The 19,238-nt window shown below is 38.2% G+C and overlaps 1 protein-coding gene across 24 annotated transcripts in view; it reads left to right on the forward strand.

Annotated features, from left to right (window-relative positions):
• Positions 1-19,238, forward strand: part of DMD (dystrophin) — a 2,010,563-nt gene that overhangs the window by 557,318 nt on the left and 1,434,007 nt on the right. For 23 of the 24 annotated variants that reach the window (XM_065590838.1, XM_065590858.1, XM_065590878.1 and 20 more), the window contains 2 exons: positions 3,465-3,637; positions 16,766-16,884. In XM_065590838.1, the coding sequence (XP_065446910.1) occupies positions 3,465-3,637; positions 16,766-16,884 (292 nt within the window). Of the gene's footprint in view, positions 1-3,464; positions 3,638-16,765; positions 16,885-19,238 lie in introns of those variants that run through there. The other variant, XM_065590919.1, reaches the window with a different exon arrangement.

A 19,238-nucleotide genomic window follows, 5' to 3' on the forward strand; every position in this document is an offset into this window, starting at 1 on the left:
TTTAAGAGATAAGAGATGAAGGTGGTCAAGTGTTTTTCTCCCCTCTTGATAATTCAGTTTCTTGTGCTAGAAACATCCTTGCTTAGTCATGGTGCAAACTCTCTTTTGTGGGTGTCATTATGATGAAATGTAAATTTCTTTTTCATGCCTCCCCTCTGCCAGAGAATGGCCACTTAACTAAATGATAGCCCACTTGACTTTGTTGATATCTGTCTTTGTATCTGAAAAACAGGTTTGGGCCTGCCATTCTAACTTTGGAACATGTTACAGGAGTGTTATACAGTAGAATCTTATAACTTTACATATGTTGCCATACACATTTTACCAGGGCAATAATTTTCAGCAGATTGAGTTTTCAAATGATACTTCACAAGGCATACTTTGTACAATATTTATCATAGTCTTTTAAAAGTAGTGACCATAATGGCAGAGATTGTCACAGTGGTGTGCTAAAACAATACCTAAAAGCTCACAAGATCCAGGCAGAGGTATAAATCAGATTAAAAAGCACAAGAATGGTTTTCTGTTGCCCTGCACCTTGCGTAACCATTTACAGCAGTGCAGAGTGAGTGACTGTTGCCATTCACATTTGATCTACTAGTATAATCAACTACCCAAGCTGCAAGGCCACAGAGAATCTGGCCGAAGGATTTTAGAGATTAGTTTAAACGGACATCTCAAGATTATATTGTATACAAATGAGCTCTACTTAATTCCATTCACTTTATTTTAGAATTATCAAAGGTAACGTTAAGTGGTACCTTTAATCACTGGCACAGTAACTTTAATCAGCAAAAAGAACGCTGCCAAATGGGGTGGTTTAAAATGATTCAATGTTTAAAAACTTGCTCAGATAGAAGTCAATGGGAGTTTTGCCACTGTCTGCAACAGAGCCTGATTTCACTTTAGGTATGTACATACCATGATACTAAAGTTTACATCTTCCTGTGGTGCCCAAACCAACATCATACCTGATTCAATATGAATGTTGTGTTGTATCAGTATAAGGACACCTTGAAATATGTGTAAGCATCTTGTTAAGCAACAATAAGAATTTCAAAGTTACAACTTAGACTCACATTTGACCTTATTACAGAGTTAATCTTGTTTTATTCAGCAGCAGTCAGACTGAACTTTAAGTAATAGCCAATCGACCCTTTTGAATGTGGCTGCTTTTGCAACATTTCATCTTTTATGACGGAGTGAATCTGTGTTGTCAATACAAAATTGCCCTTAGGCTAGGTCTACACTACCTGCCTGAATCGGCGGGTAGAAATCGACCTCTCGGGGATCGATTTATCGCGTCCCATCGGGACGCGACATTCGATCCCCGAATGGACGCTCTTACTCCACCAGCGGAGGTGGGAGTAAGCGCCGTCGACAGAAAGCCGCAGAAGTCGATTTTGCCGCCGTCCTCACAGCGGGGTAAGTCAGCTGCGATACGTCGAATTCAGCTACGCTATTCACGTAGCTGAATTTGCGTATCTTAAATCGACTCCCCCCTGAGGTGTAGATGTACCCTTAGTTAACTAAAGGTGTGATGTTTAAATCTATTTAGTTAAACTGGTGCAACTTTGTGTATGGACACTCTTAAATCAATTTAAACCTGGCTTATATTTATTTAGTTTACTATAAAATTACAAGACAACCTAAGCATATAAAAGATGTTTTAAATTGATGTCCACATGAGTTTTCACTGGTTTAACTCAAACAGTTTAATTAAATTGTTACAAATTTTTTCTGTAAACTGTCTGATTAGGGAAAAAATGCTCACTCCTCAGGCAGCATGTATTCCAGAGGCATGGAAAAATGAGTAGCTTCACTCAGAAATTCATGTTTTCCTCTAAGCTCTGCATGTTCCCATTGCATAAAACATGTAAGAACAAATTTTGCCTGCTTCAGTAAAAAATCTGGATATGTTTGGTTACCTTATCCGTTATCTCTTTGTTCCTGCTGTCCCTCACATTCACTGGCTCCTTTCTCCAGGTGAAAAAAATATTAGAACCTTATCACAAAAGTTTCCTACCACTAAATAGTGCTTAGTCCTTCTACATTAATTGCACCTTTTCCTCTAATTCATCTTTGCTAAATTCACATGCATCAGCATAAACTCCCATAAACAACCATTAATATCAATTGTACAAGTCATGTTATAGAGATGTAGCACATAGAATTTTCTGTTTTAGTTGAAATTTTAAAAAATATTTTAACTGATAATTAACTTGGAAAAGAAATATTAAGTTTGTTAAAGGAAATGTGATATCTTGTAGATAAATTGAGTCCAGACTGAAGCATGTCAGGGGAAGAATTATAAAATAGCACCTGATATGTTTTTACAGAATTACTGTAGAACTTTTGAGGCTTTAGTTAATTAGCATGTTTATGAAATGCTAACTATTGGATGTTGCTTACATTTTTTACTCCCCAAAATTGAGGCAGATTCATGTTGGAGGTGATCATACATGCTAAATGCTTCAAATCTAAAAATTACTCTTCAGGGGATATTTCTTGATGAGTACAGAATGAAACAATACGTAGATAATTGGACAAGTTATAAATGTCCAGTTTGGATATTTAGTCCTTTTATCCTAGAAGATATTTAATACTGGTTGGAAACATAGTAGAATAGAGACTACATTAATTTAAAAACAAAATCAAAACCTTCCTTTAAGTCAGCATAACCCAATGTTAGGCACTGCTTAATAGAAGTTACTGTTAAGGTCACTAGTAATGAATGTGGCTAGGAAATGCATAAGTGTTCTCAGCTTGAAAACCTATCAGACAGAGTGTTGTCCTTTGGGAAGCTCTCAGAATTGTCATTACAGTGAAACAACAGTGGGAGTCCTGGATATCTGTCCCTCTGATCAGAGTGGAACATGATTAGCAATTCATAATTAATCTACCTAAACTCACTCATGAAAACAACCTGTACAATACTGCTTAAATAGACATGCTCTGTCTCTCTTTATTTGTGTGTGTGTATATTTCTTAAGTATACCTTTTATATTCTAGTAGAAGGTACTGTTCTGTGCCTAGAGGACACACTTGGCTCTCATTCATGCACCCCATTGATTTATCTACCTTTGTACTTATCCTATTAAGTAAGAAAATTGTTTAAGAAAAAACTCATTTCAAATAAACTCTTTCCCTGGATGATTCCCATGCAAAGCATACTCCCAAAATGTACATTTTTATATCCAGTAACCAGACTTTTAGTTGTTGTAGTGGTGAATATATTGAATACACAGCAAAGAAGACAGGTCAAAACTGGTCACTTTAGCAAAGTCAGGCTTCCCTGCTCCTTTTATACAATGGTGTCAATTATAACTCATTTATTTATGAGACCCCATTCGTTATCACTTTAAGCTAAAGGATAAGAGAATTGGTGCTTATTTGGGTCAGGAAAAGCATTTGCTTTGAATAAATAAGTTCAGCCATTGATGAAATTCTGTCTCCTAATGCAGGTCAAAGATGTAATGAAAAACATCATGGCTGGGTTGCAACAGACAAACAGTGAAAAGATCTTACTGAGCTGGGTCCGCCAGTCAACTCGCAATTACCCGCAGGTCAATGTTATCAATTTCACCACTAGCTGGTCTGATGGATTGGCTTTCAACGCTCTCATCCACAGTCACAGGTAGGAAAACCAGAGTGTATCATTTTAGCAAATAGATTAAAGTTGATTGCAAAACATTAGTTTTAAAACAATGGCTTATTTTGTGCAGAATTAAACTGTTGTTGCATTAAAGGTAAACTTTCAAAATGAATGACACTTTACGTATCAAGAAATGGGGCTCTCAGAAGCTACTGTCTGCTTGTCTACATGTGTACTGTCAACTCTGCTGAAATTAACCCCTTGTAACCATATTGCACAAAACAGTCGGGCAAATACTGTATAAAACAGTCGTGAAATATTTATTACAGGCAGCCTCCACATTCTTCATAGTAAGTTTTGTTCCTCTCTCTTCCCTACCCATTCTCCCCACACACTCCCCACCCCCCCCCCCTATACTGCAGACACTATGCTTGGTAAATTTTGGGAAAAGTTGAACTTTCAGTGGTCACAGACAGCCATTGCAGTGTAAATCAATTATCTGCTTCTCAGTTAACTTATCCTTGTAAATGGCTTCCTCCAGACCCGCAAAAACAATGGCAAACTTGGGCTCATCCTTCTACCATTCCATTTATCAAAGTGAAGTGTAAACTTCAAAATCTAAGTAGAGCCATTTAAAAAATTTACTTAAGGCAATGAAACCTTTACACTGCTCCATATAATACGTTCCGCACGTTTTATAGACATGATATAGTGTGGTGTAAAGATTGTTTGGCTATTTCCTTGAGATCATCTTTAGAACTCATTTGTGCCTTTGCCATCCATAAATAATGTGGCCAGCTCAGATTCATACCTTTACGCTGACCCCCTTGGGTATTCTGTGCATGCGTGCTCTCTCACGTGCGCATATTATTGTATTTTAAAATTATTAGTTAGCCTTTGTACAGTACCAGGGGATAACTTTCATCCAAAAGTAACATAAGAAGGCTACATAATTATTTGAAGGCAGGAAATAATGTTTCATACTTCTAAAACACCAGCTATCTGAGTATCTCCAAGTAATTAATATTGAAGGCTTACTTAAGTTTCGCAACTCCCCTGTACTGTGATCCCGGTGTCACAGACAGGGCCGGCTCCAGCATTTCTGCCGCCCCAAGCGGGGGGGAAAAAAAAAAAAAGCCACGATCGGCGGCAGCAGTTCAGCGGCAGGTCCTTCGCTCCTAGAGGGAGCGAGGGACCTGCTGCCCCCAAATTGCCACAGGTGCCGCCTGTCTCCCTTGGCCGCCCCAAGCACCTGCTTGTTAAGCTGGTGCCTGGAGCCGGCCCTGATCACAGATAGGGAAATGAATATACCAAGATAAATACTTATCCAACATTAAACATGAAGTTTTGGAACAAGGACTTGCATCTCTAGCCTCCCACCACACCATGTTTACTCCCTATAATTAGACTTTAGGAAGTTATAAATTAAAGCAATATTAACAAGTTTGTAATGTAACTTTTAGGAAGTTACAGTTAGTTTTGTTTTTTACATTTACATGCTGTAGTTTGCAATATAATTGTGATATTTTCCTGTCCTGTGAAATTGAACTTTACTGAACTGCAAATGATTATACGCGTCCAGTGGTCCACAAGCCCACTGCAGAAGAACATGGACTTGTGTTCCAGTCTATGGCTGGAGTAGCAGCTGTAGTGAATGGGCAGAAAGGCTGTGTGGTAGTACAGCATTCTGGCCCTAGGAGTGACAGTAATTTCATTTCATCATGCTTCTTCAGCATAGAGCTGAAGTGGTTGGTGTCTATATAGGTGGAGTGAATTTTGAGGTGAAATAAACTTCACCTTCATAAAGACCAGACATATCCGGAACTAGCACAAACAAAAGACGTTATCAGCAAGTCATTTAGCTCTAAACTGAAGATAGTTAATTATTTCCCCCCCAACTTAATAAAAGCTTTTTGGAGGATTAGATTTCTCTCACCAGCTCTTGAACACTGGGGGGACAGGGAAAATGAGACCGATGCATTAAGTTGCTGCAATTATATTTGGAGAGGAGTCAGGGTCTAGAACTCAGGATGGAGTTCTTTGGCTACTAGATCGTGTTGCTTCTGTAACAAAATCTTGGTGTGATCGTTTTATTTTAAAGCTAAATTGTAGGTTGCTTTAAAAGTGGTAAGAACTGGAAGAAAATTTAATGTTGAAATGGTGCTCTGTCTACTATGGGGACAGGAGGGGTGAATTGTCATGTCACCCATTAATAGCCAACTCTGTGTGATTGCATAATAGCAGCAGGCGTTAGCTGACAGCTTTGTTAGACAGATACTGTTTTTAATTATACACCTAGCAGCATCAGCACAGTACGACTTAACTTGTTATTTAGGCACTTGAGGTAGGCAATAGTGAACCTTAGGCCTTCTCTGTGAGAAGTTAGCACCATCTAGCAACCAACACCATCCAGCATTAATCTGACTGCACTGCAGCAGAAGTGTAGGCACAGTCGTCATTGCCATAAGTCTGCAGACCTGATGTGTGTTCCTTTGTTTGCCTTTTGTTTATCTTTAAACAGGCAAATGTGGAAAAATAGCAGAGAAGCAGCAGAGGAAAATCTGGAAGTCTGGCAATGAGAAGAAATGGTGGTGGGAGATATTCCAAGAACTTGTTTTATAAGATTTTCTTCTCCTATTTCTATTATAAAACTAAAGAGAGTGTTTCTAAAAACTTCTTTCTAGGGGAAAATGCACCCACAGTAGGCTCATCATCTATGCCTGCCTTAGCCACTGGCTTTGGACAAACTGTACTATTCGCCACCTTAGCCAGTAACCACTATTCTTTCTAGCCATTTTATCTCTAAATGTCGTCTTTCTGGTCATCGCTTACGGTCACTCTCACCTGATCCTTTGCTCTGTTGCTTTGGACTCTTGCAGTTGGTGACGCTACCCCGAACCATAACTGGCCCTTGGTGTTATGCCCTGGAGCATCTCCACTGGGTGATACTGCTGATGCAGAGCACACAGTCAATCCCCTGACACTCTCAACCACTCTCATTCAATATTCTAGTTTAGCAACTGTCAAAAGAGAGCCCACACCAAGAATGTTTATCTCCTGTCTAAGTTAAAAGGCCATCAGCACTGCAGTTTTCTCTCGGTGTAGATGAGCTGTCAGAGGGATGTTGGATCTCAACCATTGTTCCCTCTATTATTTTTGTACGTTCTGTGTGTGGAATAACAGGCTGACAGAGTATGAGTTTAACACTTGTGAGTGAAGCCTCTTCATCCTCCCCATACACACGGACTTGTGTCCATTCTCTTCCATTTCTGATCTCTTCCCTGAAATTCAGTCCAGCTATTGTCATTTGCTCCCCATTACGATTTGCCCCTTCATTTGTCTCATTCACCTTCTCCCAGCTCTCCATCCTTTTCCATCTTATTCAGGATTCTCCATCCCATTGTCTTTCTCCCCACTGCCTTATTCCATTTCTCTCTCCCTTTTATACCTCATCAGGCTCATCCTGTTTTTTAATCCTCCACTAGTTTATCCCATTCTTTCTCTTCCTAACCTGCTGTCTGCCACCCTTCTCTTTTCCCATCCCCTCTCTCCTGGCTTTTCCTTTCCCTTTCTCTCCCTACTCCCCCACTGGACCTATCCCCTTCTCTGTTTCTCTTTCAGACCCCATTAGTAAACAAGCATCTGTGGCCCAGATGTTCAAAAAAGTGAATGCTATCTTGTCCATAGGGAATAATGTTCAGTGGAAGCATCTACTACATATACTGAATCCATTCATGTGGAAAATTACCTAGGTGTGTAAGCATGCAATCATATCTTTGTAGTGCCGGATTCCAGAGATTATGCAGATAGCTGCAATCTGGCAGTTAAACATGCCATTTTTCACTTCAAGTGGTAGGGGCTCCTACTTTTTCCTGTAGAAGGTTGTCTTCGGTTCAAGCCTCATCATTGACAGTATGACTGATTGCATATTCAGGCATGGATTCGTTACACATACATAGGGCCTCACCAAATTCATGGTTGTAGGATTTTAAAAATCATAAGTGCTTTTTTTTATTATTATTATTATTAATTCAGATATTGAAATCTGAAACTTCAGTCTTGTAACTGTAGGGGTCCTGACACAAAAGGGGATAGTGTGTGTAGAGGGGTGTCACAAGGTTATTGTAGGGTGGTCATGGTATTGTCACCCTTAATTCTGTGCTGCTGCTGGCGGCGGTGCTGCCTTTGGAGCTGGGCAGCCAGAAAACAGCAGTTGTTGGCTAGGAGCCCAGCTCGGAAGGCAGCGCCACTGCCAGCAGCAGCAGCACAGATGCAAGGACGGCATGGTATAGTATTGCTACCCTTACTTCTGTGCTGTTGCCTTCAGAGCTGAGCCCTCAGCCAGCAGCCACCACTGTCCAGCCACCCAGCTCTGAAGGCAGTGCAGAAGTAAGGGTGGCAGTACCATAATGCCCCAAAATAACCTTGCAATACCCCTACAACCCTCTTTTGGGTCAGGGCCCCCAGTTTGAGAAATGCTGGTCTCCCTGTGAAATCTGTATAGTATAGTACACAAAAAGTACACAAAAGACCAGATTTCACGGTCTGTGACATGTTTTTCATGGCTGTGAATTTGGTAGGGCCCTACGCATACATATGCACATAAGCTTTTCCTGCTTGAAAACTTCTGAGCACCAACAGCTCCCATTAACTGGAATATTGAGTACTCAACTCTGCTGAAAATCAAGTACTAACCATTCAGCAAACCATGAATCTGCTGTGATGTTCCTTATATTAATGTGAATAAACAATCATCACATGAAAATGCCCTTTGATGCCTATTCCTTAGAGGTGGAGCAGAGGTGATCAGGAGAGAGACTGAGCAAATGACAGACATAGGATGATGATTAACTTAAACAGAGTGGCCAATGTGGTTCTAGTTTTTTTGCAAACCAATAGTACTGCCCCAATCCTATCCTTTGCACAAAGGTGGAGAAACAACAAGCAAAGAAAAAGAAGACATTCCATAATGCCCAACATAGTTCAGGAGCTTAAACCTTGGGAATTTTTACTGCAAGATTTTTTTTTATTACAAGCTTTCATATAAATCCCCATTGACATAAATGGGAATTAGGCATACATATTGTTACTGAAGTGCCACATTTTAAAACTGTCTTCTTTCACTTGTCTCTCATAATATTATTTTTATGGAACAGTATTAAGAATGGTTTTCTGAATACAAAAGTAATCCGTTAAGAATATTTTACAGGTACTGTCTGATTACTTCTATAGCACGTGCAAGGTAGCCTATTCTATTTCTATTGATATTTTCCCTTTAAAAGTAGGGTGACCAGATGTCCCGAATTTTTTTTTTTTTTTTTTTTAATAGGGACAGTCCTGATTTTTGGGTCTTTTTCTTATATAGGCTCCTATTACCCCACATCCCCATCCTGATTTTTCACACTTGCTGTCTGGTCACCCTATTTAAAAGCATCATCTTTTTTCGTGTTTTGAAGAAATATGTTCTAAAACATACTACAGGATCTTGTTTTGTATTCCACCAGTGCTGAGATGTTCAGCTGAGTTTTCATATTTTTAAATGGTAATTCAACAATAGATTTAACATTCAATGCATCACATACAGTATGCAGAAAGGTTTTAGAAATATCATTTTACTGTGATTTCAATTATATAATTTTTTTGAAAAGTTATTGTTTTGTAACTCCAAGTACATCTTGCAAATCAGTTTGAAAGGATTAGACATACGTTTAAAATATATGCAAGTATACATTACACAATATACACTTTCTGTATAATGAGTGCATTATTGATTTATACTTTCAGCAGTTTTCAGGCTCAGCCCCACTTTCTGTTACATGATCATTGGGAAACAGTTATGTCCATACATTTTGTTAATGGTTGGTTTGTTTGTTTGTTTTTTCTCTGAATACAAAGTAAGGTGAAATGTGCTTCACTGGTTACAGCAGAAGATTGGGGAGGACTCCCGAGTTCTATTCTTGCTTCTGCGGTGCCTCTAATATGCCGTATCATTTGAAGCTAGTCATGCCTATTCAATCTGTTGTCTTGAAGCCTTGTTTCACCCATTACCAGAGCATTTGATGCCTTTCTCTGTGCCTCATTTCACTTGCCTATTGAATGGGTAAATACTTATCTCAAACAGATATTGCTAGGCTAAATTATTGTTTGTAAAACTCACTGAGATCCTTGCATGAGAGGTTCGGGGGGTTATTTTAGTGGCTGGATAGTTCTCCATTCCTCAATGTTCTGGGTCCTGGCACAGATCCTTTGTAATGTCTGGATACCCTGATCTCTATTCTGTTTATAAAAGTTTGATATTTTAGGGACCTTCCATATTTTAGTCTCTCGTAGACACACAAACCACCTTTGCTTCCACTATCAGAAGCAACAACAGGAAAGGTGAAAAAGCAAGGAGTTAAAAAACCCTTGCAAAATTGCCATGAAAATATATCAGCCCTGGCACAAATTCTACTTGTCCACCTTCTGATATGCTTGATTATAAAATAACTACATTTATTAATACACTTCAAAAAATGTAGTACTCTTAGAGAATTTGGTAAAGCCATCCCTTATCTGGCAGCCATGCCATGCAGCTTATCTAATGTTTTCTCTGCCACATAGAACTTTTAAAAGATGCAGAGAGCTGTGTGGTACATAACCGAATGAGATTGGTGGGTGGGAATATTGACTCCCTCTTGCTGGAGACGGAAGAAGTGAGACACCTCTATGAGCAGCTGAATGCATATAGTACATCCAGAGGCTACTATGCTCAGTGGAGTGGCCATCCCTGACCAACTTTCCAGTCTCTCATGTAATCTCTTACTTTCCTCTTTTAAATTGAATTGTTACCCTGCTCTCTGCTCAGCAGATGTTTCTCATACCCTGTTTTCTGGTTATTTTAAAGAGGCTTTTTGGAGTAGAAGTCACCAGGTGGGAGGGGTAGTTCAGTGGTTTGAGCATTGGTCTGCTAAACCCAGGGTTGTAAGTTCAATCCTTGAGGGGGCCACTTAGGGATCTGGGGGAAAATCAGTACTTGGTCCTGCTAGTGAAGGCAGCGGGCTGGACTCGATGACCTTTCAAGGTCCCTTCCAGTTCTAGGAGATGGGATATCTCCATTAATTAATTAATAGGTGTATACTCTCCTTCTTTCTACTGACACTTTTTGTCTGTGCTTAACAGGCTATTGCACGGTTTCTCTTCTTTGAATCCTGAGAGATTTTATTTTCAGGGTACATACCCTTGTGTAGCATTGGCATGTGTGTTATCCTAAAGCATAGGTTTAATGCATAAAAGGCAAAATTCTAAAAGATATGATTCCCTGAACAAAATGGTTTGTTGGATATCAAACACAGCAGCAGACAACCATGCTGAAGAGGCACAATCTGCTTCGACATACAAGTTAACAGTAAATATAAGGGATTTTATGGTTGTAATTGTCCTAGAAACCCTTTCCTCACCCCTTAAAGTTCAAGGCTACAGAATAGTCTGCTTGCTCAGTACAGTAATGTTTTCTTCTTTCCTAGATTCCAAGGCCAGGAGGGATCACTCTGATCATCTGCTCTGACTTCCTGTGTAACACAGGCCATAGAAATTCATAGAGCACACATTTTAGGGGGGAAAATCATCCAATCCTGATTTAAAAATGGTCAGAGGTAGAGAATCCACCAGAACTCTTGATAATGTGTTCCAATGGTTATTTACTCTCCTGCATAAATTTTTAACTCTTATTTCCAGTCTGAATTTGTCTAGCTTCATCTTCCAGCCATTGGATCATGTTATATCTTTTGTTGCTAGATTGAAGAGCCCATAGTTAAATATTTATTTTCCGTGTAGATATTTACAGACTGTAATCAAGTCACCCTTTTACCTTCTCTTTAAAATAACTAGATGGAGCTCTTTGAATCTATTGCTATAAGGCAATATTCTAATCCTTTATTATTTGCACAAGCTTGGTCTCTTTCATCAACAAAAGTTGATCCCATGAAAGAGATTTCCTCACTCACCTTGTTTTTCTAACCCTTTAATCACTCTCCTGGCTCTTCTCCGAACTCTCTCCAGTTTATCAACATCCTTCTTGAATTGTGAGCACTGAAAATGGACACATTACTGCAGAAGCAGTCACCAAATGGGGAGGTAAAATAACCTCTCTCTTCCTACTTGAGATTTCCCTGTTTACACATCCCAGGATGGCATTAGTCTTTCTTTGCCAGAGCATCACATTGGGAGCTCATGTTCAGCTCTTACTAATTCATCTTCTCTCACTCCCACCGTGAGACTTCAGAAGAGCTGAGTTTTTATCCCTTCAGCCAGGTTTCCCCTAATGGCTTTTAAAGGACTATCTCTGCCTTTTGTAGTATATCCCTAGTCCCAAACTTGCCCTGGCCCTGTAACTATTTTTAATCAGGAAGTTCAGTGAAAACAAGCGGCATTCATTAGCTTCCTGCACATCTGCTTCTTTAAAATGCCTGAACTCAGGCCAGGCAAATGCCTTAGAAATCAGCAGTTCACTGCAGCTGCCTCTGCTTCTTGGGGACAGAGAGGAGAAGAGGAGTATTACATGTTAAAAAAGCTATACAGTGCAGACTAGAAATGAACTGGGGAGAGAGGTTTGCTTTCAGGAAGCTAAACAGAAAACTGAAGTAAAGCCAATAGAAAACTGTAGTAGTGTGAACGTGTTTTTTATTCTCACAAGTCACTTTGGCAACCCAAAAATTTCTTCCTAATTTGTTTGAACTGCTATGGAACTGAAGATATCCTATTCATTTCCCCCTCACCAAATGACACCATACCTAGAGATCTGGCATCAGTGTTCCTGAAGAGACCCGGGCTAAACAGTTAGCCAGCAATAGATTTCCCTCTGCAGACAGGATCAGAATGCCAATGAAAACCCAGCCATTCAGTTAAGAGAACAAAAATGTGTTCAGCAGAATCTCAGTGTTACAAACGCCTCAGGAATGGAGGTTGTTTGTAACTCTGAAAATGTTCGTAAGTCTGAGAAAAATGTTACGGTGGTTCTTTTTAAAAGCGTACAGCTGAACATTGGCTTAATACAGCCTTGAAAGATTACTGTGCAGAAGCACAGAAACTGTTTCCTTACCTTATCAAATCTTTTTTTTTAAACTTCCCTATATTGTCTGAATAGTTATGTATAACACAGTACTGAACTGTTTTTGGGGTATTTTTGTGTGTTTAGTTTTTTGGGGGGTGGGTGGGGGTGTCTGCTGCCACCTGATTATATACTCCCAGTTCCAAATGAGGTGTGTGGTTGACTGATCAATTTGCAACTCTGGTGTTTATAACTCTGAGGTTCTACAGTATTGTGTTTATAGTAGCTTCTGGCCACCCAACAGGAAGACTCAGTTTATACTGGTGAACATTTTATTTTAATCTATTCCCGTATGGAAGAACCTTATTGATTGCACGAGCATGTCTCCAGTGTATAAAGAGGCCAAAAGTGGAAGAGCCAAAATCTTTCTCTGATCCCTATCCCTTGCTGCTTGTTTTTTCTTTTAGTCCCTATTTCTATCAGTGATGTTTACTCCTATTTGTTCATTATTTGGAATTCATTTTAAGCCCCCCCCCAAACAAACGAGGAATAGGGGTGTTACTGTGAGAGAGAAAAAATCTAGATGTCCAAGATACATTCAGCTTCTGCATTTATCTTGAAAATGTCTATTATTAGTGTGATTTGTATGAGATGTTCGACTGTGACTTGGAAAAAAGTTGCAGTAGGGAAAAATGATAGCTACTGGGAAGTGAACATCTACTTTGTTTACTTCTCTCATACCTTGCTGTTTTGGGTATTTTTGCAGTTGGCCTTATCCCTGGCTTTGATTTCCCTCTGAATGTAATGGCTGGGTTTTCTTGTCACACTTTCTGTGAATATTACTGTACTGTCTGATACCATCTGCTTCCTGCCATAGTTTATGTAATTGAACCAAATTGTCATTCTGATTCCCTTGTATATGTAATATTTTGCAGAACTTGAATTTTGTTTGTTTACATGAGAAGCTACAGATGCTAGCACTGCAAAATATCTTCATAGTTAATGTAATTGTTTTTTGCTTCTACTATGTGAAATTTCTCAGGTCCCTTTATCTGCTTTGGCTCTTGATAACCCTAAGACATCATTACTGTGACTGAGCAGTGTGTGTTGCTGCAGGACCTTGGATCAGGTTGATCCTTTGGGTCAGATAGACCCATTTCTGGACATGGGAGTGTGTCAGTGAGTCAATTATGGTTCCCTGTTACTGTGCACTACTCAAGCCCTGGAGCAAATTAGGGTAGCCTGGGGTCTGCTTTAAATTTTGTCACCCACATTTGGTCCCATAGGAACCAAACCACAGCTTAGGGTTAGTTGGAGCTCATCACAATCCAACCACTCCTGATGCCCCCAATGTGTCTCTGTTCTGGGGTCTGTGGAAAGGGAGGTGTTGGTGAGCTCTGACAGCTTCTTGGCTGCTGGTACTTCCTCTGTGCCAGAGATAATTGGAGAAGGGCTCTTGTGAGGTAGTAACAGCTGAGCAGCACATAGGGAGTGGATCAAAGTTGAGAATTTTTGCTTTAATAAAAAAAAAAAAAAAAAAAAAGAAGAAATAACTACCAATCTCCTCCTGAAGGTCAGAATTATTCTCCATTTAACTTAGTATTTTAAGCTTAAGTTAATAGTTGTTAGTGGCACCACTATATTTTTTTATTGTACTGAGTTGAATAAGTTATTTGCCATACACAGACTTTATTTATTTATTTAAATCTCTTATTTAACTTCGGTCTCAGGGGATTGTGCTTGGCAGCATCAGCCATTGAATATAGACCATGAGCTGTCTAAAAAAAGACATCATACTGAAAAGATGACATTTGAAATTCATTCATATTCTACTGCTGGGGCCACTCTGTTTTGACAAAGGGGGAAAAAAGTGAAAGTTTAGATATTGTTGAAGTAGGAGGAACTCTTTTGAAGGTTAACCTTACCTTCAATTTTTGTATTTAAGCTTCATGTGTTTGAATGGGACTCACATTTTGCAGTGTCAAGCTGATGGTTCTTAAGGTGATCCCCCCTCTCTCTGTCATTATGTTCTACTGTTAGAGAATGAAGATACTTTAAAAAAAAAAAGTCTCTTACCCCCTAATAAAATCATCATCCAGTCAATGATCTATTTTAAATTCTTATTCCAACACTCTGGTACTCAGAGGTACTCTTTTTTTTTTTTTTTTTTTCTAAAGTACTGCATATGTATCAAATAAAAAGAGTAGCTGTAGATGCATGCCAATTATGCAGTTAGTTTAGAAGATGAACATGGAAATGTAATTGGAGTCCTATACTGTGTCGTTCTCCAGTACATGGTTCTTTCTGCAACTCTTGAGTTATACGGATTGATTTATGGTACAAGTCTTTCTGAAACATTCAAAAACGACCCTTTTATCCTCCTGGTGTCTTATGACAATTCTTCCTGACAGAAGACAGAGTGCCAGTGTCTTGGTTTACATGGGTCCATCATATTCAAAATCTCCTGACACCCATGATTCAGGAGATGGATGAAACTGTAGACTGAGGGGATAATTCTGAATTCAAGATGATTTGCAGCTAGAAATAGGATGATATAGTATTGTCCCAAAAATATGTATGTATTCAACAATGATCCTTCTACAACTAACGGATTAGGGAAGAGCATATTTAAATGCTGTATTCAATGTTTTATAAATTTAGTTTTAATTAACCCAAGCAAACTTTATTAGGGAACAGTTAAAATGTGCTCCAAACGACACAAACAGTTGCTCACATGGTGAAAACATTGAAACACACACCAATCATCAGGTAAGGTGAAGTATAGAATTCTGACCCATATGTACCACTGATTACCACAGGCATGTAGGCTGCAAATTTCTTTCCATGCAACAAAACCCTCAGCCTTCACTGTATGCCACTGTAGTGATCTCAGCTGCCACACATTCTTTTGTACTTAGAGCCTGATCCTGAAAGCATTTACCCAATGTGAATAAGACTTTTAACATTAGATCTCTTTATTGCTGTTTTGTACAGGCTTTAAAGTGTTCAGACTACAATTGTGGACATATGAAAAAATTCAGTGTCAGTATATTGATACAGTAACCATATTGGTGCCATCATCCAAGCTTCATCCAAATTTACTGTTGCTATCATGCAAATCCATTAAACTTATAAGGATAAGCAATCAGTACTGTATGCAAGGTGAAATCTTATATTTGTTTCTTTAGGAGCTCATTTGCCCTCTATTTACTGACATTTGTATAATTGTCAGGTCAATTATATTGAAGCTTATGTGACAATGACGGGCACATTAAATACAAACACACAGTTCAGTAGTTTTAGCAATTTTGAGTACTACTTTTGAGAAATTTAATTGTGACCATGAAAATCACTCTTTTCCTCCCCAGAAAAAAATCAGAGTGCTGGTAACTGAATAACTGGTAAAACTGTTAGTAAATAGAATCCCTTGCCTCTGGTTAGCATTTCAGTAGGATATAGATTATTTTATTTCACTAAAACATAGCCTACTTTGCTTTCAGAAGGTTTCTAAATGGAGACACTTTTTTATTTACTAAATAACACAACTATGTATGCCAATCCTAATCACAGGCTTTTAACTTTAGCAGATAGCCTTTCTGATTTATTCTGAAGTAAAATCCTGTATTAAAACTCTTTTTGATCTTAGAACATTGTATATATCCAGGTCATAAATAATTTAATTGTTTGTTTCTCCATATCATATGCACAGTGATTAAACTTCAGTATACCAGGTTAAACTTTCTTTTCCAGTGTGCCTGATAACAAATTCAGATTTCCATGAATACCTCTTACTTGAAATTTCAAGGCTAGGAAAGTATTAAAAATATTTATATTGCAAATATTGCAAGTGATAATACAAGGCCGTAGATTGAATTACAGTTTAGATGTACAATCTTAGTGGTTCTTCCTCTGTTTATGAAACACTTAAAGTGTGCTCTACTGCTTCACTGATATCAGCTGACTCGTTTGATTGAACTTACATCATTGTATTCTGCTGAGATTTATGTATTTTTATATAAAATTTGTTATATGCAGTTGTTGGATACCAATCAAAATCTAGAATTAAATTGAATGTCAAAGGGAAATAGAAATTGATAATTGTGCTTTTCTTTTTTCTCTCCCCCCCCCCCCCCCCTTCTTCTTAGACCAGATCTGTTTGATTGGAACAGTGTGGCTTGCCAACAGTCAGCTGTACAACGGTTAGACCATGCCTTCAACACTGCCAAACGGCACTTGGGTATTGAGAAACTCCTTGATCCTGAAGGTTAGTGGAAATGATGCACTAGTTTGTAGCTAAAAATCAACTTTTCGTGTATTTGACTGAAAATGAGTTTGACCTCTTTGCACCGGGATTTAACGTTTTCGAAGGTAGAGCATAAATGCAAGATTAGTTCTGGGCAGTTTATATTGTACTATTTTAATTGAGAGAGAACTTAAAGGATTTAGGTCAAAACGTGCAGATTGGCCAGGATTTTCAAATGTATGCACTTGAAGTTAGTTACCTAAATGAGTAAGCTGATTTCTCCCCCTCTGCCCCCAAGGTTCTGAGAACCTACAGCTCTTATTGCCTATGGGGGAGCTGCAGGTGTTCAGCACCTTTGAAAATCTGGCCTAAATATGGATTCAGACTTTAGACCCACCCACCTTTTAAAGTATTGGCCTATGTTTCTACAGTATTTTGACACTCAAGGTCTCTGGCTTGAAACAATAGGAGGAGTATGTATGTTGGAGTAGCTTCATGGGGGAGACATTTTGGATTGTGCTGTCATATACTGATAAAAAGTAATCTCTAATAATAATTAGTGTCTTGCCAGTCGTAATTAACTTGTAGTTCTTGTTCATTGTGGGTGTAATTTTTTCAAAACAGATCAGCACTGGTGTAACTCCAGGTTTTACTATCAATTTTAATGGAAGAAGAATTAGGCTAATGCTAATTTTTATAAATCCCATCTTTTTTCATATATGTATACCTTCTCCCTAGCATAAGACATCTGTAGAATGAACACCTACATCCTTTTGTAGATATGGTTTGGAAGGGTCTAGATATATTTCCCCCATGCCTCCCTCTTCCTTAATGTTTTTGGCCCCAACATATTTTCAGTGCACTTCCCTTTATCTGAGAGAGAAGAAAGTCACCCTGGTTGATGATTTTCAAAATATACTGCAATGGCAGGAGATATTTATGAACAATGCAGCAACTGTATTTCTTCTTCCTGAATTTGAAGCATGCCACTTTAGTCTCACACTTTGACTTCATTCACTCTCCAAACTGGTTGAGGTTTTTACACTATTAAGCCATCGGCATATATATATTTTATATATTTTATATATATTTTATAAATCCACATTGCTGGTTCCTGGGTTAAGTGGTGTGTTCATCATATACTCAAGGGGAAAAAACTTCCATTGACTTCAGTGAAGCCAAGATTTCCTCCCAGTGTAAACAGTTCAAGATAAATCCTAGCATGGAGTCTCTTGTTTTTTTCACCAAGGCTTCAGATAGAACTTACTGAACAATTTGTTACTATATATATATATTTTTTTTCCTGAACTAGCTTCTTTTCAGGGTTAGCAAATCACTTATCAACCAGTCCCATTTTTTTCTGATATGTTTATTTGTAAGCATTTGACAAATAATTTGAATGAATAATTTGTAGATACTCATTTTTGTAATGTTTGCTATAGCTGTTTATTTGTTTTTCTGCTCTTTAGCTAGAAGACTAACATTTTAAACCGAATAGTGAATAAAACAATCATGCATGTCTGCTACCAGTTTTAAGACAAATAATCCTTCATGATATTTGTTACTTTGGGAATCCACAGTCAATATTCAGTGGCTTCTGAGAGAGTCATGAATAGTAGGATCCAATGATTTGTAATAAACTTTACTCAGTCCTGATTTACAAATCTGTTCATTTTTAAAAATCTATTTAAGCAGCTTTAGTGTTAAGTCCATTGACCATTATGCTGGCTATCAGCATAGGTAACTTTTGGAATGAACAATTATCTTTTTTGAGAATGATGCCAACTTATTACTAAACTCAACTAGATCTATCTATTCTTTCAATAGCACAGAACTATATCCTCTGACTAATGCTTAATCAAAATGAAACTCTTGAGCCACGATATCAGTAACTAGTAAAAGAAATAAAAAAATCCTTAGACTAGTGCAATGCTGAAATATGACTTTGTCATGCCATGGAATTATTGTACTAAAAGAACAGGTATGTAACTTGTGAACACTTCTTTGTTTTATTTGTTATCATATTACATTAACTGAAAACTTTTGCCTTGGCCTTTGTGAAGTATTAACAGCTTAAAGAAAAGGAGTCACTATTGTGCAAAAGTCATGTTCAAAAGTAACAATATAGCATATGTTATGAAATAATAATTTTTATTTTTTGAAGTAGCTCCATATGTGCCTTTGACTAGGAAGCCAGTTTGAAGAGTGAATGTTCTTATTCAGTCAAATATTGGCTATTGAGATTATACATGAAGATATCAGCTTTTTTTTTTTTTTTCCAAAGTGAGTTTCCTCTCATACCTAACATGCCCCATGGGTTGCTATTAAACAGGGTTTTTTGTTTGTTTATTAGTTTAGCATAAGTAGTATCAAAA

This window comes from Chrysemys picta, chromosome 1, assembly GCF_011386835.1.
Source record: "Chrysemys picta bellii isolate R12L10 chromosome 1, ASM1138683v2, whole genome shotgun sequence".
Classification (NCBI taxonomy): Eukaryota; Metazoa; Chordata; order Testudines; family Emydidae; genus Chrysemys; species Chrysemys picta.